The sequence below is a fragment of the Ornithorhynchus anatinus genome, chromosome 18, assembly GCF_004115215.2.
Source record: "Ornithorhynchus anatinus isolate Pmale09 chromosome 18, mOrnAna1.pri.v4, whole genome shotgun sequence".
NCBI lineage: Eukaryota > Metazoa > Chordata > Mammalia > Monotremata > Ornithorhynchidae > Ornithorhynchus > Ornithorhynchus anatinus.
In genome coordinates this window covers 39443657-39467303 of record NC_041745.1, presented here as the reverse complement: position 1 = coordinate 39467303, position 23647 = coordinate 39443657, and the positions used below count along the sequence as shown (strand labels likewise).

General features: G+C 47.5%; 1 protein-coding gene across 2 annotated transcripts; it reads right to left on the bottom strand.

Annotated features, from left to right (window-relative positions):
* On the bottom strand, positions 1 to 22826 carry DEPDC1 (DEP domain containing 1). Of its 2 annotated transcripts, XM_029046727.1 has the most exons (12): positions 22758 to 22826; positions 18387 to 18652; positions 17919 to 18075; positions 15468 to 15583; positions 14855 to 14985; positions 12068 to 12115; positions 10126 to 10263; positions 8770 to 9621; positions 7058 to 7230; positions 4394 to 4570; positions 2690 to 2875; positions 1 to 1533 (listed from the first exon to the last, which is right to left on the bottom strand). In XM_029046727.1, the coding sequence occupies exons 1-12, from the start codon at positions 22803 to 22805 to the stop codon at positions 1393 to 1395; spliced, it is 2433 nt and encodes an 810-aa protein (XP_028902560.1). In that variant the 5' UTR covers positions 22806 to 22826; the 3' UTR covers positions 1 to 1392. The 2 variants fall into 2 exon arrangements, with proteins under 2 accessions (XP_028902560.1, XP_028902561.1); XM_029046728.1 differs by lacking the exon at positions 8770 to 9621.
* Between the last annotated feature and the right edge of the window lie 821 nt (positions 22827 to 23647).

Sequence of the window (23647 nt, the reverse complement as noted above, 5' to 3'; positions counted from 1 at the left end):
GCCGTTCAAAAACCCATATAATTTTCACTTCAATTTCCAGCATGGTCAATGCATGTTTAAATGATAAAGTTTTAACATAAAGACCTGAATATTTGATTAAATTACCTTAAATACGTTCAATTAATTTAGAGACAAAACGTGGATGACGTGGAGTCTAGCTCTCATTTCTTGCATAGACAAACTTGTAAAAATACGGTCTAACTTGCTAAATACAACACTAGGAGATATGCAAACTAGGCATTAGGTGACTGTTTAAAAAACACGAGTTCAGAATGTGCCGACTCCTATCAGGTAAGCATAAATGACATTAAGTTTTAACACGTACGAAGACAAAACTCAGAACAGGAACATACAAGAGTGCAAAATGTTGCAGAACAGAATGAATGTCATGGAATTTGCAGAACTAAAAATTACCCTTGGCGCCGGGGGCTAGCAGTCACGTAAGTCAATTCTGCGGTACACTCTCAAGCACTTAGTACAGTGCTCTGCACACGGTAAGTGCTCAGAAAATATTAACTGAACGCACCTTTTATCTAAATAGACCCCCGACATCCACAGGAGTCTACTATTTTGTACTACTGTACAATACTATTATACAATCGTACTATGTTATTGTAGACCCAGGAAGAATTCTTTTATGGCATTTAAAGATAGAAACTTTGCTGTCTCTGTAGAAACAGAATTGCACTTGAATCTTGATGTTCAAACAACATTTTGGAAAGGAAGTTCATACACGTCACTGGGGCTCCTCCTTAGCCACTTGCATAAGAACGTTCGGAACTGCTTTTCGATCCCTAGCAATCCGGTGCTACTCAACTTGTTTTTATCCTTCATTTGCTTCCAGCAGAGACCCGGTGGCTGGGTCAGCTACCATCTTCAATCTGTAAACATCGAGGGTGCGTCACGCCTAAAAATAAAGTGATCTCGGAACCCTCCACCATCCTACACACTGACTGGTTCTGTTCTGGCCCGGCTGCGTTTTTCAGCGGCGGTAACAAAATTTCACGTTAGCCACTGACATTAGGAGGATCGGCTAACGACACTTATGGTGACAATATGGCACTATAGAGCCCGGCCGCATTAAAACTGAGCTGATGGAGAGCGTCTCGGCTCGGAGTTCGGTTCCGACTGCTCCACTGACAACGATTTTCCAGGAGTTCGGAGAGTACGGCTCAAAAAGCAACGTGGAGGGACAAGGGACGGCTAAAAATGCTATCGGTCGATCGGACGGACTTGCTGATGTCCGACTTCCCAGAGCAGGTGTTGACTAATGATTGTTGACTCCGAAGGCGTTCTTCTCATTTGTGTGGGGAGAGACCTCATCAATGTCAGCTAGGCACATCACGGAGCTCCGTCGTGCAGATTCAGGCCAGAACGGATTCTTTAGTTCAGTTAATATCTTAAGCTACGGAACTTTGGCTTTTTTAAAATCAGCATGGGTTGCTTGATTGTCGGTTTGTCAGCAAACAGTGCTGCTTCGCTTTCTGTGGTGGGAAATCTGTTCTGGTAGATCAAAGGGTATTCCTTCTGAAACTATTAAAAAAAAAAAAAAGGTTAGGAATTAGCTATATTCCACACTGATTATCTGGGATTCTGACAACACAGCCAAGATCCTCTAGCCCGTAAGCTCATGGCCAGGGAATATTCATTCAATAGTATTTATTGAGCGCTTACTATGTGCAGAGCATTGCACGAAGCGCTTGGAATGTACAAATCGGTAACACATAGAGACAGTCCCTGCCCTTGACGGGCTTACGGTCTAATCATGTCTACCAACTCTGTTGTTTGGTACTTGCCCCGACACCTAGTACAGTGCCGTTCACCCGGGAAGTTCTCAATAGTTCGGCAGAAGCCTCCTATTCCAAAGTCACCTCTCCATTGCAACGAAAGGCTCGCTTCCCAGAACTCTGGAGTGACCTGTGATTTTTATTTATCTATTGGTATTTAAGAGCTTGCTATATGTCACAGATTTGTTCTAAGCGCTGGGGAAGGTACGAGTTAATCTGGACGGAAACAGTCCCTGTCCCGCGTGGACTCACAGTCTAAGTAGGAGGGAGAAAAGTTATCATTTATTCAGTCGTGTTTATTGAGCATTTATTGTGTACAGAGCACTGTACTAAGTGCTTGGGAGAGTACAATATAACAACAAACAGACATTACTCCCTGCCCACAATGAGCTCACAGTCTAGAGGGGGAGACAGGCATTAATATACATCAAAAAATAAATTACAGATGTAGATAGATATGCTGTGGGGCTGAGAGGGAGGATGAATGAAGACAGCAAGTCAGAGTGATGAAGAAGGGAGTGGGAGGAGAGGAGGGCTTAATCAGGGAAGGCTTCTTGGAAGAGATGGGCCTTCGCTAAGGCTTTGAAATGGGGGAGAGCAATTATCTGTCTGATGTAACTTTTAACACTGCATACGGTAGGCGGTAGATTTGTCTTTGAATCCATCCCATCGAGTCCAGAAAGAGAGAAGCATTACTAACTTCATAGTTTCCAAGATCAGCGTGCATTTCTGTCATTCCAAAGCTGGGTTCCCCCAATTAGTTGAGGGTTTAGTGGAGGTCTATCCTTCACCTCATGATGGCTTTTTTAAAATGCCAGGCGTTCTACAATTAAATCATTCCGCCCTGATGATTTGCCAACTAAAATAAAGTTACACCGATGGCCCGAATTTCCTTCTCTTACCTGTTTCAGTCTCTTCCTTTTGTCTTTTAGAGGCAAGCTTTTGTCCTTAACAATATTCTCCAACAGTTCAGCAATTGCGGCTTGAGAGGTAGAAATTTTTTGCTCGTCAAACTCCCGAGCACTTATCTGCTTGCAATACGAGTAGGTTGGCAGAGCAGCGATCAATTCTTCTCCAGGATACTGAATCTAAAATGAACAAAATAAAATATTGCGACGCTATAATTCCTATTTTTAGTATAATGTCCTTGCATGGGAAAAGTGTGTTTGGAAGAGTGCAAATCAATGTATAAGCAGAGAATATTGAAAAAACTACCGAGCACGTCAAACCTTTTAAAATGGTTAAAAGGCAAATTTACTTTAAAGACAGCAAGGTCTAGAGCAATAACTACAGAAAGACCTAGGGAGACAGTGTGGCTTAACGAAAAGAATACAGGTCTGGAAATCAGAGGACCTGGGTTCTAATCCAAGGTCCACTATTTGCCCGCGGTATGACCTTGGGCAAGTCACTTTAAGGTAACGGAGGCACAGAGCAGTTACTTGAAAAATTGGGATTCAATCCTCCGCCCTCCAATTGAATAATAATAATAATGTTGGTATTTAAGTGCTTACTATGTGCCGAGCACTGTTCTAAGCACTGGGGTAGATACAGGGTAATGAGGTTGTCCCACGTGAGGCTCACAGTTAATTCCCATTTTACAGATGAGGTAACTGAGGCGCAGAGAAGTAAAGTGACTTGCCCACAGTCACACAGCTGACAAGTGGCTGTGAGCCCCATGTGGGACAGGGTCCATGTCCAACCTAATTATATTATCTTGTACCCATCCTCTTGCTTATTTCAGTGTCTGGCACATAATAAGTGGTTAACAAGTACCATTAAATAAAATACAACATAATCACAGATGAGGAAGCACTGTGGAAACAATAAGTGGTATTTGTTAAGTGCTTACTGTGTTCCCGGCACTGTACTAAGCACTGGGGTGGATACAGAGGAGCAGCGTGGCTCAGTGGAAAAGAGCCTGGGCTTCGGAGTCAGAGGTCATGACTTTGACTCCCGGCTCTGCCACTTGTCAGCTGTGTGACTGTGGGCGAGTCACTTCATTTCTCTGTGCCTCAGTTACCTCATCTGTAAAATGGAGATTAACTGTGAGCCTCACATGGGACAACCTGATTACCCTGTATCTACCCCAGCGCTTAGAACAGTGCTCTGCACATAGTAAGCGCTTAACAAATACCAACATTATTATCATTATTACAGGCAAATCGGGTTGGACACAGTCGCCGTCCCCCGTGGGGCTCACGGTCTCAATTCCCATTTTCTAGAGGAGGTAACTGAGGTCCAGAGAAGTGAGGTGACTTGCCCAAGGTCACACAGCAGACAAGTGGCGGAGCTTGGATTAGAACCCAAGACCTTCTGACTTACCAGCCTGGGTTCTATCCACTAAGCCACACTGCTTTTCATTATTCAAAGTATTAACAGCCCACTGAAGGTAGAGATCCCATGCTCTAAGTGAAAAAATAAAGATTTTAAACTAAAAAAGTTACATCCAGAGAGAAGAGATGCTTCAGGCATTTTAAAATCAGCCAGTCGCATGTTTTGAGCATTTAATCTGTGCAGAACACTGTACTAAGCTCTTGGAAGGGTACAACGTAACAGAGTCGGTAGACACGTTCCCTGCCCACAGTGAGTTTACAGTCAATCCCTACCTGGCCTTTTTTTAGGTAGTCCAGGTGAGTCTCCACAGCAGCTTGCAAATAGGACGGTACTTTCAAGATTTCCTCATGGTGGTCCATTAGAAAAGAAACTAAGCGGGTGGCAAGAAGTTCATCAAGATCTACTTCTTCAGCACAGCAGAGCACACATCGAGAAAAAGTCTGGATCATCTGGAAATGGAGCGCAAAAGGACGTGACGTCAGATCGTACCACCGCGCTTAAAATCAAAGCTCGAGAAGTCATCCAGCCAAGCCCCTCGTCTCAAGTGGCGGGAACTCTCGGTCTGGAATCAAGGAGTCCTTTTTGAGGAAGTCGGAGCGGGCCATCGGAAGATGAAGTATAAGTTTCAATTTTTCATAAACCAGCCGTTTGTTACTTTGGGAAAGATCAGGTTTCCATTAATACTAATGTTGGTATCTGTTAAGCGCTTACTATGTGCAGAGCACTGTTCTAAGCGCTGGGGGAGATCCAGGGGAATCAGGTGAGGCTCACGGTTAATGCCCATTTTACAGATGAGGGAACTGAGGCACAGAGAAGTGAAGTGACTCGCCCACAGTCACACAGCTGACAAGAGGCAGAGCCGGGAGTCGAACCCGTGACCTCTGACTCCGAAGCCCAGGCTCTTTCCACTGAGCCTGACACAAGAGCACAGTGCTTGGCACAGGGGAAAGCGTAAGGGGATGCCCCATCCCTTCTCGCCCCTCTTCCCCTACACCCCCAACGCTCAGGACTTTAGAGATCGGAGCATTTAGCCTGGGTCAAGTGCCGTCTCCCAGCTCCTCCCCTCTCCATCCTTCCCAGCTCCTTCTTCCCTCAGGACGCTTCCCCAGTTGACACCTCAGAGAAGTGGAAGGGCAAAAATAAGGACCACGGGCACAGGAATTTTCGGGAGGAAGTTTGGAGCTGGTCAAGAAAGCTCCAGGGGAAGGGTGTGCGGCTGATGGGAGCCAGTGGCGAGAAGAGACGCAGCGTGGCCTAGCGGAGAGAACATCAGAACGTGGGCCTGGGAGTCAGAAGGTCCTGGGTTCTAATCCCAGCTCCACTACTTAATAATAATAATAATAATGTTGGTATTGTTCAGCGCTTACGACGTGCAGAGCACCGTTCTAAGCGCTGGGGTAGATACAGGGGAATCAGGTTGCCCCACGTGAGGCTCACAGTCTTCATCCCCATTTGACAGATGAGGTAACTGAGGCACAGAGAAGTGACTCGCCCACAGTCACACAGCTGACAGGTGGCAGAGCCGGAATTCGAACCCACGACCTCTGGCTCCCGAGGCCGGGCTCTTTCCACTGAGCCGCGCCGCTTCTCTACTGGGTGATCTAGGGCAAGTCACGTGACTTCTCTGGGCCTCAGTTACTCATCTGTAGAACAGGGATTGAGACGGCGAGGCCCCTGTGGGAAACGGACCGTGTCCCGCCTTAGCTTGTGTCTGCCCCAGAACTTAGAACAGTAACTGGCATATAGTAAGCGCTCTGAAAAAGAAAAAGAGGCGGCCGAGGTGTAGCGTGGCTTTGGGCCACAGGAAGTCCTTGGAACAGAGTACTGAAAACCACTCATCTAATGTCACTGCAACTCTCACATTGTGAAGAATCTCAGACGCTGACATGGGATTAGGACTTTTTAAAATGCTTTCTTTAGTTTGAAAGCTGCGAAAGATTTGATACGCATAATTTGAAGAACACGTCAGGCTGGGTCAGACAAATTAACTTAGGGTTTAGAACGGTGTTTGACCGTTAGGTGCTTAAATGCCATCGAGAAAATTGCTTAAATTGGGGGAGGGGGACTGTACCTAAGAAAAAGTGGGGGCAAAAGTGGGATTTTGCCCTAAGAGCAGCACGGCGTAGTGGATAGAGCACGGGCCTGGGAGTCAGAGGGTCGTGGATTCTAATCCTGACTCTGCCACTTGTCTACTGTATGACCTTGGGCAAGTCATTTCACTTCTCTGGACCTCAGTTACCGCCTCTAGAAAATGGGACTTGAGACTGTGAGCCTCACGTGGGACCGGGACTGTGTCCGACCCTATTTGCTTGTATCCACCCCAGAGCTTAGGACAGCGCCTGGCACATAGTGATCGCTTAAAAAATACCACAATTATTACTATCATTATTATTGGCGGCTCCATCTCCGCGGAACTTAACGTGATGTTATTAATCCACACGCACCCTGTTTGATTTATATTTACGGAAGCGGCACGGCGTAGGGGATGGAGCACGGGCCTGGCAGTCAGAAGGTCATGGGTTCTAATCCCAGCTCTGCCACTTGTCTACTGTGTGACCTTGGGCAAGTCAATTCACTTCTCTGGGCCTTAGTTACCTCGTCTGTAAAATGGGGATCGAGACCGTGAGCCCCATGTGAGGCAGGGATAGCGTCCAACCTGATCTGCTTATATCCACCCCAGCGCTTAGTACGGTGCCTGGCACATAGTTAAGCACTTAACTAATACCATAATTATCATCTACACTGAATCACATTTCTCATAACTAAAGAAGCTAATATTTTCCCTCAGTTTCACTCCGCAGCTGGAAAAACCCGTCAGGTTGCTTTGTTGAAGATGCGCTACAGATGGAGGCAGCAAATTTAGATGTCCTAATGTTAAATATCCTTTAAGAGCCAGAGCCACACGGTAGTCTCGCTTTTGCTAGAGAACCACTCACCAAAGATCGCGTTCCCATTGCGTCGTGAAGCCGCGGCATGTCGACGTTTTGGCTCATTCGAGAAATCATTCTCATTAGAAGTTGAAGCTTTCTACGATTCGGTGGAGGAAGTAACAGGCAGCAGATTTGGAGTGCGTCGATGGCCACCCTCTCTAAATGAGGCCGCAGCAAACCTACCGTAGGAACGGGCAAAGATTTTTAAAAAGCAAGCAGTGACGGCAGAGTCATTCTTCTCGCCGCACGTACCTAAAGATTTTGCGGTGGGCCGGCACAGGAAAGGTTTTTTTTTTTTTTTTTTTTTTACGGTGGACGCATACAATATTGTAGATCTGAGTACGTGTGAGGCAAGGGTCAGGTAACACACTAACGTGAGCAACAATTCTTCCAAGAGGTTCATCCCTCAGTTTACCCCCCAAGATCTGTGCCAGATCGTTCACGTGTCCGACAGATTACCGCCCCCGTCCTCTCGCCCCACTGTCATCCAGGGAAGCCCTGAGAAAATCATAGCTTGCTTCAGATTGGAAATTCCACTCAAGGAAAAACCAAGTTTACAATTTCAGTAAGAGGAGAACCTCCCTACTGTTGACTAACACTGTGGGGGCCCAAAGACCTCGATATGAGGAAGAGAGATGGTTCAGAGAAGGAATTTAAACTCCCTCCGAAAGGCAGGCACTCCGGGTTCCCAGAGGACGGGACAGATAAGGAACAGAGAAAACAGTGTTGCCCAGTAGTTAGAGCCCGGCCCTGGGAGTCGGAAGGACCTGGGTTCCAATCCGGGCTCCTTCACTTGTCTGTTGTGTGACCTTGGGCACGTCACTTCACTTTGCCTCAGTTACCGCATCTGTAAAATAAGGATGGGGGATCCCCGGGAGGGGCATGGACCGTGTCCGACCTGATTACTTTGAATCTATCCCAGGGCTTAGAACGACGTCTAACACGTAATAGCTTAACAAATTCCATTAAAAAAAAGAAAACAAAAACTAAACAGACCAAGAATTACAAATCCATACCAGATTGGAGCTACCATTCCCAGGCAGCAGCTTTCAAGTAGGGACACATCTGGGCCAACGGACTTGCTTTCGTCCATGCCCAGCCCCATGGAAACGAAAAAAATAGAATAAAATAAAGCCTATCCACATAGCCATAACCTGATGGTTTTCAGGTGTTTCATGTAACATTTGCAAATTCCCTTTATGTTTAAAAGGAGGCATGGTGTTAAAGCAATTAAAAAAGGTGAGACTTCTCAAATCTTTCAAATGAAGATTAATTTGACTACAAAGCCAGTCCCTTTGCAAATTTAATTACCTTCTAAAAAAGCCTGCAAGATTTTTGGGTCAGTGACCTGATGCTTAATTCTAAGGAAAACTGATATAGTAAAAAGAATCGAAGTTTTCAATTTGGGCTATTAAAGACTAGTACTTAAAAAAAAAAAAAATGAGACCAGAAGAAGATAGATGCACTTACGTAGGCTATGTTACTGTACTCTCCCAAGCGCTTTACAGTGCTCTGCACATAGTAGGTGCGTTATCGATATTGAATATTATGCAAAAAGTTAAGTGGCTCGAACAGGTTAAAAAAGCATAGGTAGTCACCAAGACAGTTTGAGAAGTTCGAAAGGAAAATTCAGAAGAGGTAACGGGAGAAAGAAAAAGAGACAGAGTTAGTCAACACCAAAAGTTAACATTCCATGCGTTGGATAGCATCAGTCTTACTTTGCGAGCCAGTCAACATAGAAGCTGGAGGAAGACGGCTCCCTGAAAGTTCTAGAGTACTTTTGCAGATTCTCTTATTGACTGTGATACAGGAATCGTCGGTGTCACTTTCGGTTACCGTGGACACACTTGTGTTTCTTCCCAGGTGACCTACAGAGTTTGGTGGCACAGTAATCTCAGCAACCGGTGTATTGATGTGACAGCGTTTTCTGACATTACTGCTTAAGAGCAAACTCTGAGACCTGCAAAGTTGTTTGGATTCGCATTTCCCTTCACCCAACTCCTCTTGATTCCGGACAGTCAAAGCGGAGGTTCTCTTAAAGCCAGGACCGGGTGGCTTCGGGCTATTCATCCTCACGTCATGATTTAAGCCAGATCCGTCGGTCGCTTCGGAATCTGGGAGGTCTGCATCATTTTGCCGGACTGTTTCGCCAAGGTCGGACCGAGGGAGGACGTCAGAGACTTCGCTCTCGCCTAACCTTGGAGAATCGGCAATTCCTTCCAAGGAGTAGCATCTTGGCCTAAAATGGGATGGTCGAGCTTGTTCATTCCTTAAACTCGCAAGGTTCTGACAACTTCCTCCTATTATCTCATTAGCCCTGGCTCTTCTGGGTCTGGAGTTGAACTGCCGCACTTTCCTAGCACAGCTTTTGGGCTGCCTGCCGGGGACTTGAAGAGTTTCAGAAAAACCTGAGTCGTCTTTGTTTTTATCTTGGCGAAGCAGACTTAAGAGAAGGCATTCCGTGGATTTGAAAGAATTCATATTGTTAAAGTGAAGGGATTTTGAAGACTCTGGATCATGGGTTTCATGCTTTCCGCTGGATCTCTGTGGAACTGTGTAGCCACAGACAACTAGCAGAAAATGAGACAAAAATTAAGATGCAAGTGGTGGGATAATGCAAAAAACCAAAAAACCGACATCGACGACGACGACGAGAGAGACAAAACCCCGCAGAACAGGAGAGATAAATATCAGGCATCATAGTTAACGTTGTTAGTGATGAATAAAAGCAGATGCTCAAAACAAATTCCTTAAGAGCCATGCAACATACTCGGGCAACATTTAAGCATGAACTTGCAAGACAAAGGGAGAGTTTTTTCCTTGAGAAATGATCATTTGCCTTTCAGAAATCATTAGGCTGCACAAACGGGCACAATTCCGGTTTTAACGTCTCAGTTCTGAAAATTAGAACCTCCAGCATCTCTCTGTGCGTGCTGTAGTCTACAAATCTCAGTCGCTTCTCCAAAAGCAGTGAACTTTTCACAATATTCACCACTTACTTCGTATACATTACCTCAAGATTTAAGTACGTCCAGTGTAGAAGAAATGGAATTTTTAAAGTAACTCATACATACCCAATATATTCACAAAAAGTTCATAGTATTCAAAGGTAAGTAGGGGTTCGGGAAGATCTGAAAAATAATCTGCAATGGTTCTGAATACATCTCGTTCGAATCCGACGTAAGTAGGCTGGCTCATGTCATGTTTTGGCCCTAAGAGGTGAGGAGACAGAAAAAGGGACACAGGAGACATTTTAATTTCTATTTCTGCTCTTCTTCAAAACTACCTATCTATAAAGGCGGCTGCATTATCTTAGTGTAGTGGTTATGACGTTCGCCTCACACGCGAAAGGTCCCCAGTTCGAAACGGGGCGGAAATATACCTGAAGCAGCACGGTGTAGCGGATAGAACACGGGCCTGGGAATCGGAAGGTCTTGGGTTCCAAGTATAGGAAATAACTCACTTCACCTCCACCCAATTTGCCCATCTCTTTCCATATTTCCTCTTGTTTAATCTTCAGTGGATCCAAGCGCTTAGTACAGTGCTCTACACATAGTAAGTGCTCAATAAATACTATTGAATGAATCCAAAAACAAACTAGGTGGTATCCTCTCCATAAAGTTTCTTCATTTCATTGAAAACACTCAGAGAGGCAGCTATCCAGTGACAATCAATCAACGGTATTTACTGAGCGCTTACTATGTGCAAAGCACTGTATTAAGCACTTGGGAGAGTACACTATAACAGAGTTGACAGACAGGTTCCCCGTCCACAACGACTTTACGGTCTAGAGGACTGACAATGTGAAACAACTCCAGTTCCTTTCAATCTGGGCAGGGAATGTGTCTGTATAGTGTTATATTGCATTCTCTCAAGCGCTCAGTACAGTGATTTTCACAGTAAGCGCTCAATAAATACAGCTGAAGGAATGAATTTCCCATATCATAAAAACAGAACACATTTCACCCCTTAAAAAAAAACAAACCTGAGAAAAATGTGAGTCTAAATAAAACAAATTGCTAGAGTGCAGTCCCCAAAACTGGAATTAAAATAGGATTTGTGTAGTGCAGGATAGAGAGGAAGAATTAGTCCCTGACTGTAGCATGTCATACTTAATAATAATAATAATGTTGGTATTGGTTAAGCGCTTACTATGTGCAGAGCACTGTTCTAAGCGCTGGGGTAGATACAGGGTATTTACTCATTCATTCATTCAATAGTATTTATTGAACGCTTACTATGTGCAGAGCACTGTACTAAGCACTTGGAACGTACAAGTCGGCAATCAGATCGGGTAATCAGATTGTCCCACGTGAGGCTCACCTGAGGCTCACTGTTAATCCCCATTTTACAGATGAGGTCACTGAGGTACAGAGAAGTGAAGTGACATGCCCACAGTCACACAGCTGACAAGTGGCGGAGCCGGCATTCGAACACATGACCTCTGTTGATATACCCCAGCATATTTATTATTATTCTTACTATTATTATAGAGTTTCTAAAAAACAGCAGTAATATATTGTTGTCTACTGTTCAGTTGGTTTTCTACTTGACTGTAGGATAGCAGAGAGCAGAGCCAGCTTTGTAGGAGAAGCAGCGCGGCTTGGTGGAAAGAGCCCGGGCGCGGGAGTCAGTGGTCATGGGTTCTAATCCCAGATCTGCCGCTTGTCAGCTGTGTGACTTTGGGCAAGTCACTTCACTGTGCCTCAGTTACCTCATCTGTAAAATGGGGACTAAGACTGTGAGCCCCACGTGGGACAACCCGATTATCCTGCTCCAGCGCTTAGAACAGTGCTTGGCACATAGTAAGCGCTTAACAAATACCATCATCATCATTATTATTATTGTTTCTCCCCACTCCAGACTTAGAGGTCCTGTCTAGCAACTCTACTGCAGTCTCCCTCGTGCTTAGTAGAGTGCTCTTCACATAATAAATACCACTGATTCATTGACGGAAGTCAAGTTGACTTTTCACTTATACGACCACATTCAAAATGTCGTTTCTATATAACTTACAGTTCGCAAGGCACTTCATCGCAGACAACACCCAGTGAGGAAGATCATCTGCACAGTTTAAAAAAAAAAAGCGATCAATACACGTTCACTTGGCACCCAGTCACATTTGAAACAGGTATCACAAATAGTGTAATTATCGTATTGTAATTTCTCTTTCTCTGACTCCCCCCGACGCCACCACCTCCTTTTTTCTTACCCATTTCTGCACCCTCTTCCCGCTGATCGCTATCCTCGGGAGCTTCTTTTGAAGATACGGCCCACTGAATCGCTACTCTGTCCAACCGACTCCCACGTTCCTCTTTCCCGACCTTCCTTGGCCTCCACCCATTTTGAGGAATCTCCTTGGAGGTGTTAATATGGGAAAAGTCCTCGCTAATTTTTATTTTTAGCAATAATTTTTATTGCTATTGTTCTCGTCTGTCCGTCTCCCCCGATTAGACCGTAAGCCCGTCAAAGGGCAGGGACTGTCTCTATCTGTTACCGATTTGTATATTCCAAGGGTTTAGTCCAGTGCTCTGCACGTGGTAAGCGCTCAATAAATACTATTGAATGAATAATTTAGCAGAGATAGGCTGCACAAGTCCCATTTACATTATGACCACTGCCCATGCTTGAGCCTCCAAAGTTGAATTTAGACCATAGGAAGTCAACCAACCTGGAAACTGGAATCTCTCTCTCTTTTTCTCTCTCTCTCTCTCTCACAGACACACACACACTTTAGTTTACAGAAGAGTAGCTAGACTTCCGATATATCCTCTAACAGATTCACCGGAAAAATAAGTTAGACTGAGTAAAACAGAACCCGTATCCTCACTTTTGCCATAATGCTTGTTTTCCTTTACATGGTTTGGCTAGGAAATGATTAGGGAACGTCCTTCTGACCATGCCAGTTGCCTTACCGAAGCAAGTTCTTACGCACAGATCGGAAGATTACTACCGTGCCAGTTTTCTGTAATGTGAGGTTGGGCGAGAATGCGACGTGCGAACTGGACTCGCGTTCATCAAGAACACGATTAAGGCATTAAAGCTACATAGCGATTCGAGGAAAAGGTGGATTAAGTACAGACGAGCGACTCATTTTGCTAAGTCAAAATATATTTTGCAAATATAATGTGGTGTATTATGTAATACAAGGCCCGAAGGTTTTGGCCCACACAAAGGAAAAGTAAATGTATACCTGCTAAAAGCCATAAAGATATAACCATTTTACCAATGGAAAGGAGAGAGCCGATATTTTGAGGTTGAAGCATTTATTTGTAATCCAGCAACTTGCTATTAAGTTTGTTTTGACTAATGACTCAAACTGACTACTTAAACTATGATCCCCATGTGGGACAGGGACTGTGTCCAACTCGATTATCTTGTATCTACCCTAGGGCTTAGTACAGTGCTTGGCACATAGAAAGTGCTTATTAAATACCATTTAAAAAAAAAAAAAAAAGAGGGGATGGAAGCCTCAAGTCTAAAATGAACACTATAAGCAAGGAACAGGAGAAGCAGCATGGCATAGTGGACAGAGCACGGGCCTGAGAGTCAGAAGATCATGGGTTCTAATCCCGGCTCTGCCACTCGTCTGCTGTGTGACCCTGGGCAAGTCACTTTACTTATCTGGGCCTCAGTTACCTCCTCTGCAAAATGGGGCTTGAGACTGTAACTCCCACGTGGGGCAGGGACCACGTCCAACTCGATTTGCTCGTATCCACCCCGGCGCTCAGTACAGTGCCTGGCACACGGTAAGCGCTTAACAAATACCACGATAATTATTAGTATTATTAATAACAAAACAGCCACTAATCTGCACGTCTGGAATGAATAAGAGCTGGCACTAGAGCACAGACTGAAGCTCCTTGTGGGCAGGGATTGTGTCTACCAATTCTGCTGTACTTTCCAAGCACTTAGTACAGAGCCCAGCACAGAGTAAGTGCTCAATAAATATGATTGATACATTGGTTTTCCTAATTGTTCGCAAAGGCTCATGGAAATCTGCTGCCCTTTGCTAATAATGAATAATTATGGCAGTTTTTAAGCACTATGTGCCAAGCACTGTTCGTTCATTAATTCATTCAATTGTATTTACTGAGCGCTTACTGTGCGCACCGTACTAAACGCTTGGAAAGTACAAGCATCGGAGGAGATACAAGGTAATCAGGACATAGTCCCCCGTCTCACAGTCTTAATCCCCATTTTACAGACGAGGTAACTGAGGCACAGAGAAGTGAAGTGATTTGCCCAAGATCACAGCACACAAGTGGCAGAGTCGGGATTAGAACCCAGGTCTTCCTGACTCCCAGGCTTGTGCTCTTTCCACTAGACCGTGCTGCTTGGTAAGTGGGGGGTCGGGGGGAGGAAGACGACCCCTAAAAACTGTGCACTGTGGTGGCTGAAGCCCCGTAAGGAATTTAGCTAGCAACACGCTAATACTGAAGAGAAGAAGCAGCGTGGCTCAGTGGAAAGAGCCCGGGCTTGAGAGTCAGAGGTCGTGGGTTTTAATCCCGGCTCTGCCACTTGTCTGCCGGGTGACCTTGGGTAAGTCACTTCACTTCCTCTGTGCCTCAGTTACCTCATCTGTAAAAATGGAGATTAAAAAAAACGTGAGCCCCACGTGGGACAATCTGATTCCCCTGTGTCTACCCCAGCGCTTAGAACAGTGCTCTGAACATAATAAGCGCTTTATAAATGCCATAATTATTATTATTATGATCGGGGTCAGGTGTATATAGGTGCAGGAAGGAATATGCTTTTTTCCCTTCCCGGCTTCTCTTGGAAAGCCCACAAAAAAACACTGACCTGATCTGTTCTGCAGCACGACGACTCCATGTTTACTGGTACTGGACATGTTATACATTATATGTTGAGGTATTACTTGACTTGGGTCCAAGACTTCTTCTAAAGATGATATACCTAAAATGGTTTGTAAGCTAAGGGGAGAAAGAGAGGAAAAAATTATTTTTCAGAAGACCTGAGAGATGTAGAATAGAGACCGTATTTAGGTTCTTTCAGATCAACCATATCCAATTTTTAGTGAGAAAGAACCAAAGCCTTCGCATTTACCTGTAGGTAGGCATAACTCTTCAGATGCCATTTCAAACCTTATAAGCAAGAGACAGAATTCGGTACGAAGGAAAAGCAGAATTCTAACATTATTACCCGTTCCACTGGGTAGCAAAAGAAGTTTCAGACAATGAGGGCCAAATCCAAAATCTTAAGAACCAATAAGCACCTCTGTTTTCACTGATCTTCTCTGAAGGTTGATAGGAAGCTGAAATTGAAGCCTTGGAGGGCGGGGACTGTCTCTATCTGTTACCGATTTGTACTTTCCAAGCGCTTAGTACAGTGCTCTGCATATAGTAAGCGCTCAAGAAATGCTATTGAATGAATGAATAATCGGATATGGACTTACTGTATCAGAATAATGTGTCTCCAAATTTCTTCAACATCTGCTTGACTTATCTCCCTTCTATCTACTGGGTTCTCCTTATTCTCTCCTGCTTCACATTTCATGTTTTCTGGATATTCCTAAAATGAATATATGAATGTCATTAAATCAGACTCGATTCTAATCAAGACAAAACCAAATTCCTCACCCACGTTTAGTTAACGAAACAGGATCCTAAGTAAAGATCCTGTTTGACAGTAAGCAGCTCCCTGTTTTGGGAGCTTGGGCTTCCAACAGACATTTTTTGAAGTATCTGAAAGGATCAGGACCTGGGGCAACGTGAAGTGAACAACGAAGGTATCTGTTAAGCGCTTACACGTGCCAGGCACTATACTAAGCGCTGGGGAGGATTCAAGCAGATCGATTTGGACACGGTCCCTGTCCCATTGAGGCTCTCACAGTCTCAATCCCCATTTTAGAGGTGAGGTAACTGAGGCACAGAGAAGTGACTCGTCCAAGGTCACACAGCAGACAAGTGGCGGAGCCGGGATGAGAGCCCAGGACCTTCTGACGCCCAGGCCTGGGCTCGATCCACTAGGGCATGCTGCTTCGGGTTGTTGGCTGAGACTCTAGGCCCAGGTATCCCCAGGTAGAGCCCCCAAGTCTGGGACCGAGCTTGACCTCCAGGGGTGCCGGCATAGGGCACATCTTCCCTCCTGAGGTAACAATAATAATGATGTTGGTATTTGTTAAGCGCTTACTACGTGCAGAGCACTGTTCTAAGCGCTGGGGGAGATACGGGGTGATCAGGTTGTCCCATGTGAGGCTCACAGTCTTAATCCCCATTTTACAGACGAGGGAACTGAGGCCCAGAGAAGTGAAGTGACTTGCCCACAGTCACACAGCTGACCAGTGGCGGAGCCGGGATTCGAGCCCGTGACCTCTGACTCCCAAGCCCGGGCTCTTTCCACTGAGCCACGCTGCTTCAATGATGATGTTAGTATCTGTTAAGCACTTACTATGTGCAGAGCACCGTTCTAAGCACTGGGGTAGATACAGAGTCATCAGGTTGTCCCACGTGAGGCTCACAGTCTTCATCCCCATTTTGCAGATGAGGGGATCGAGAGACAGAGAGGTGAAGTGACTCGCCCAAAGTCACACAGCTGACAAGTGGCAGAGCTGGGATTCGAACCCACGACCTCCGCCTCCCGAGCCCGTGCTCTTTCCACTAAGCCGCACTGCTTCTCTGAGGTGTGAGGCGTGAAGGGGGCAGGAGGCCAGAGGCTCCAGCTCAGCCCGGCGAGGAAGACGGGGACCCCGTTAACGTCCCGGCCACGAGTCTCGTTTGCCGGCAGAGGGACGGTCACCATCTTGGCTTCACCGCTGGTTCAGAGGGTGGCTCAAGTTACAGCTACAGCTCTTCTCCCTGTCCACTAAGTTACGTGGGGATGAAGTTAAGGGTGTCGCCTCCACCGGCCAAGCCTCTGGGGCCAGCATGGCCTAGAGGAAAGAGCCCGGGCCCGGGCCTCGGAGGACCTGGGTTCTAATCGAGAAGCGGCGTGGCTCAGTAGAAAAGAGCACGGGCTTGGGAGTCAGAGGTCATGGGTTTGAATCCCGGCTCTGCCGCTTGGCAGCTGTGTGACTGTGGGCGAGTCACTTCACTTCTCTGGGCCTCAGTTCCCTCATCTGTAAAATGAGGATGAAGACCGTGAGCCCCACGTGGGACAACCGGATTCCCCTGTGTCTACCCCAGCGCTTAGAACGGTGCTCTGCACATAGTAAGCGCTTAAATACCAACATTATTATTATTATTATTATTAATCCTAGCTCAGCCACATGCCTGCGGCTTGATCTTGGGCAAGTCACTTGATTTCTCTGGGCCTCAGTTACCTCCTCTATCAAATGGAAATTAAATCCTCCTCCCTTTCACTAAGAGTTTCAGCTCCACGTGGGAGCTTACATGTCCAACCTGATCTACCCCAGCGCTTAGAACGGTGCAAGGCACAGAGTAAGCGCTTATTACACTAATAACCGTCTGTGCCCCACGGATTCTCTCCTTCTGGCTCCAGGGCTTCCTCCCTCTTTCCTAGCCTCTCCTTCTCACCCAAATCCCGCCCTGTAATTCGTCGTGCTTCATTCGATAGCACCAGGTAAGTGATTGACATGCCATGCAAACTGAAGAGTGAGTGGTCTTTCTGTTCTAGAAGCTCCAGAGCCTTTCCCCCTTATCCATGTGGTCTCCCTGCTGGAAAAATCCCAGTGATATCTATTAAAAGGAATAAGACTGAAGCTTGAACAACACTCACTTAAACCCCTGGGGGAAACAGCTAGGAAAAACACCCTCTGGAGAACTGTATTCCTCATATCATGCTTTTCAGAAAAGATAAAACCAACGGAAAAAACCCCGAGGTGATAGCTTTGCCAAGCACGTAAGAGTAATTCTGTATTTTCATTATTAAACAAATAAGATACTACCTGAGATGCACGGAGTTCCTGTTTTCTAGGAGTCCGCCGGGAGAGATTTCGCAGCTTAAAAAGACTTTCCTTTTCTTTACCAGTACTCTCAGCGCTGTTTTTTCTCAGTTCTGGAGGATGGCGTGGAATAGTTTTAAGTGGAGAGGTCGTGGGAAATCTGTTCAATAGAATATATCGTTCGGAACATTTAAAAGGAATTTCCAGCTCTATTTTAAACAGACCAAGAACATCAATTTTAAGTAACACGGTGTTCAAGGAGGCAAGTAGATCTTATTCTGCCACGGTCCTGTTGGGGAAATGAGAGCGGGGAAAAGTAAGCAAGTAGAATAAAATTATTTTTACCACTGAAAACAGTTGCTAGCTCAGGGAAATATCTGCAACCAGAGGGTCATATGTAGATACGTATATTATTGCATCTATATGTTATGATCCTTTAACAGCGCAACCGTGCAGTTAAATGTACATTACCTGAAGAGCTGACCGTTGTCCTCGAGATTTTCGGATCCCCATCTACCTTTTATGTCTTCAATTACATGATTCTTGAGAAACTTACGTAACAGCTGAATAGTTTGCTGCCTTGTAACTTCGGGACCAAAATTGCTGTTATTCCTTAAGAGTTCGCAGAGCCAATCCACCGCTTCGCAAGCAGTAAAACAGTTCCCGTGCCGTTTGAAATGTTGCCTGTGCTTCCTTAGAGGCATACCTGCCCGGAAATGGGTGGTGACTTCATTCCACTGAAAAAGGGGAAAGGGGAGGAGGAGGAGGAAGAAAGGGGGCGGGGGAAGAGTCACAGATTCTGTTAAACCATAAGAGCAACTCTTAACGTGGAATGTATTGATTGCTAAGGTGCTTTTCAGAACAGCTCGTTTTCAAGTTCCTCTTTAAAACATCATTAAAATGTCCCGACTTGCTCTTCCTCCAGCATGAGTCTGATAGAACACGACCCACAAATTGATCGAGGTAGATCTGCGGTAAATGTGGTTGCGTGCGTGGCTTCGGCCAAGGCGGGATGCTTCTAGGCCTCCCTGTAGCTTTTCATTCTTGCAACGTGACCGTCTTCAGTATGATAAAACAACAAGGAGCGGACTAGGTGGACAAAGCAATAATCTAGAAATCCGTATCGACTTGGCAGTCACGATGGCACCTTCAAACTGTCTACCCTTTAACCCGTTAGCTCAACAGCTACTAGAATGTGAGTTCCCTAAAGCATGAGGTTCTTCTAAAACACAACCCTTGAGTTTTAAAACTCCTTGAACCGGTCTTTCTCCCTTCATTCGTTCATTCGGTCGTGTTTAACGAGAGCTTACTGTGTGCAGAACACTGTACTAAGCGCCTGGAACGTACAATTTGGCAACAGAGAGAGACGGACCCCGCCCAACGACGGACTCGCGGCCTAAAAGGGGGAGACCGACAACGAAACAAGTAGTCGGGCATCAATACCGTATTTCATTTCATTTTTGCCCATCCTTAGCACTTGGGCCCCTTAATTATATTCTCCCATTTTGCTGTACACATATACGGATCTGCTGTATGTTCATTCATTCGACAGTATTCATTGAGCGCTTACTGTGTGCAGAGCACTGCATTAAGCGCTTGGAATGGACAATTCGGCAACGGATAGAGACAATCCCCGCCCACTGACGGGCTTACAGTATGTTAGGTTGTTTCATTCCGTTGGATTTGTACTTTGTACTTGTTCTTCCGGATTTCGCTTTCCGGAAATGATCTGTCCGTCCCTCCCGATGGATTGTAGGCGGAGAACGGGAGTCTCGCTTGTTGTAATAATAATAATAATCATAATGTTGGTATTTGTTAAGTGCTTACTATGTGCAGAGCACTGTTCTAAGCGCTGGGGTAGATACAAGGTAATCAGGTCGTCCCACGTGAGGCTCGCAGTCTTAATCCCCATTTTACAGATGAGATAACTGAGGCCCAGAGAAGCCGAGTGACTGGCCCAGAGTCACACAGCTGCCAAGTGGCAGAGCCGGGATTCGAACCCATGACCTCTGACTCCCAAGCCCGGGCTCTTTCCACTGAGCCACGCTGCTTCTCTATCCCCTCGAGGTTTTAGTGCATTGCCTAGCCCTCACCGGTCACTCGACAAATGTCACTAACTGGTTTACTCTGAATAGATTTTTTTTTTATATACTGACCAATAGACCAAATACAGTAACCTCGATTTTCTGGGTCAACCTCTGGCTCGGCCTATCCGAAACTCCGGAAAAGTCAAAGGGCGCCTCCCTGGAAAAGTCCGGCGAGGTTTTGGCCCAGGACCATCATCAGATCTGCTTCTCGGGCGAGACGCCCGAGCTGTGAGGTTTTGGGTTCTGCCGCGCGATTCCCGCCACCGTGACCGGCGGGGGGGGAAAAAAGGAAATCGTCTGGAATATGGAGAAACAGCTGCCGGACCGTCAAGAATTGACCGTGCGACTTTCGAGTGGCCGCTGGAGGTAAAATAGCTGGGGAGAGCAAAAGGAACTCAGAAATCCTCTATTACGATAAGCTTAAACCCGTGTAATAATAATAATAATGATAATGTTGGTATTTGTTAAGCGCTTACTGTGTGCCGAGCACTGTTCTAAGCGCTGGGGTAGACCCAGGGGAATCAGGTTGTCCCACGTGGGGCTCACAGTCTTCATCCCCATTTTACAGATGAGGGAACTGAGGCGCAGAGAAGTGAAGTGACTCGCCCACAGTCCCACAGCCGACAAGTGGCGGAGCTGGGATTCGAACTCATGAGCCCTGACTCCAAAGCCCGTGCTCTTTCCACTGAGCCACGCTGTAGATACACGGTACCGACCGCCTTGGCCCGGATGATAACAACAACAATGACGACGGTATCCGTGAAGCGCTTACTATGTGTCAGGCACTGTACTAAGTGCCGGGGTGGAGACCAAGTTATGCAGGACATAATCCCTGCCCCACAGGGGGCTCAGGCTCCATCCCCATTTTACAGATAAGATCACTGAGGCCCAGCGAAGTGACTCGCCCACGGTCATTCAATCGTATTTTTTCCTTGAGCGCTCGCTACGTGCGGAACACCGTACTAAGCGCTTGGAACGGACAATTCGGCAACGGACGGAGACCGTCCCGGCCCACTGACGGGCTCACGGTCTAATCGGTCCCCCCAGCAGAGGCGGAATTAGAACCCGTGACATTCCGACTCCCGGGCCCGTGCTCTAGCCACCTCGCCACGCAGCTTCTTTGAACACGATACTTTCCGCCGGCGGGATTTATTCCCCGAAGAGATTCAGATTTAGCTGTCGCCTCCGGCTGAAGCAATCGGTAATATTTATCGAGTGCTTAGTGTCTGCAGAGCGCTTTACTACACACGCTCACACTGGAAAGAGCCTAGGCTTCGGAGTCGCAGGTGGTGGGTTCGACTCCCGGCTCTGCCAAAGGTCAACTGTGGGCGAGTCACTTCACTTCTCCGGGCCTCGGTTCCCTCGTCTGTAAAATGGGGATTAACCGTGAGCCTCACGTGGGACGACCTGTTGACCCCGTATCTCCCCCAGCGCTTGGAACAGTGCTCTGCACAGAGTAAGCGCTTAACAGATGTCACCATTGCTACTATTACCTTCCAAGCGCTCAGTCCAGTGCTCCGCACGTCGGAAGCGCTCCATAAATACCAGCATCCCATTCCAAGCGCTCGGTCCAGTGCTCCGCACGTAGGAAGCGCTTAATAAATACTACCACTATTATTATTCCATTCCAAGCGTTGAGTCCAGCGCTCCGCACGTCGGAAGCGCTGCATAAAGACCACCGCCATTATTCCATTCCAAGCGCTTAGTCCAGCGCTGTGCATGTAAGGAGCGCTCCCTAAATACCACCATTCCATCCCAAGCGTTTAGGCCGGTGCTCCGCACCTAGGAATAATAATGTTGGTATTTGTTAAGCGCTTACTATGTGCCGAGCACTGTTCTAAGCGCTGGGGTAGACATAGGGGAATCAGGTTGTCCCACATGGGGCTCACAGTCTTAATCCCCATTTTCCAGATGAGGGAACTGAGGCCCAGAGAAGTGAAGTGACTCGCCCACAGTCCCCCAGCTGACAAGTGGCAGAGCTGGGATTCGAACTCATGAGCCCTGACTCCAAAGCCCGTGCTCTTTCCACTGAGCCACGCTGCCCTAAATGCCACCATCATTATTCCATTCCCAACGCTCAGTCCAGTGCTCCGCACGTAAGAAGCGCTCCATAAATACCAGCATTATTGCACTCCAAGCGCTCAGTCCAGTGCTCCGCCCGTCGGAAGCGCTTAACCAATACTACCACTATTATTATTCCATTCCAAGCGCTCAGTCCAGTGCTCCGCACCTGGGAAGCGCCCCAGAAACACCCCCACCCACTATCATTCCATTCCAAGCGTCGAGTCCAGTGCTCCGCCCGTCGGAGGCGCTCCCTTAAACCCCACCAATCCGTTGAGTCCAGCGCCCCCGCACCTCGGAGGCGCTCCATGAAGACGGCTGAAGGAAGCCAGGAAGGAAGGAGAAGGGGAGTCCGGCCTGTTTAGCCTGGGCGGAGCGCTGTGCTGAGCGCTGGGGAGAGTCCAGGCCCTGCAGCAGCAGCTGCAGCGGTTGCAGTTGCAGCAGTTGCAGCAGTTGCAGCGGTTGCAGCAGCAGCAGTTGCAGCAGCAGCGGTTGCAGCAGCAGCGGTTGCTGCAGCAGCAGCGGTTGCAGCAGCAGCAGCGGTTGCTGCAGCAGCAGCGGTTGCAGCAGCAACGGTTGCAGCAGCAGCGGTAGCAGCAGCAGTTGCAGCTGCAGCAGCAGTTGCAGCAGCGGTTGCAGCAGCCGTTGCAGCAGGGTCCCCTCCCTTTCCCTGCCCTCCCCCCCTCCCCCTTACCAGCTTGGTGGCCCTGTAGGGCCCGGGGGCCCCCCCAGGGTTGGCCATGGTCAGAGGTCAGGGGTCAGAGGTCAGCCCGCCCCTGCCCCCCTCCCCCCCCCATCGCGCCGCAGGGGCAAAGGAGCCGCCACCGCCGCGCGCGCGCCGCCGATTTGAATGGGCAGCGCCGCCCCCGCTGATTGGCCGCCACCCTTGGCCACGTGACGCCGCCCCACCAATAGGCGCCGGGCGGCCGCCTTTCCTCCCTCCCTCCCTCCCTCCCTCCCTCCCTCCCTCCCTCCCTCCCTCCCTCCCTCCCTCGGCCTCCCCCTCCCGCCGCCTCGCCGTCCGACCGCGCGGGGGCGCTGCGCTCTGGCTGATGGGGCTTCCCATATAATAAGAATGTTGATAATCATGATGTTGGTATTTGTCAAGCGCTTACTACGTGCCGAGCCCTGTTCTAAGCGCTGGGGTAGACACAGGGGAATCAGGTCGTCCCACGTGAGGCTCCCAGTTAATCCCCATTTCACAGATGAGGTCACTGAGGCCCAGAGAAGTGAAGTGACTCGCCCCCCCCAGTCACACAGCTGACGAGGGGCAGAGCCGGGAGTCGAACTCATGACCTCTGACTCCGAAGCTCAGGTTCTTTACACTGAGCCACGCTATTAGTTAAGCGCTTACTTTGTGCCGAGCACTGTTCTAAGCGCTGGGGGAGACCCAGGGGAGTCGGGTTGTCCCACGTGGGGCTCCCGGTCTTCATCCCCATTTTACAGAGGAGGGAACTGAGGCACAGAGAAGTGAAGTGACTTGCCCACAGTCACCCAGCTGACAAGTGGCAGGGCTGAGATTCGAACTCATGGCCCCTGACTCCGAAGCCCGTGCTCTTCATATCTTTTCTCGTTATCCATCCT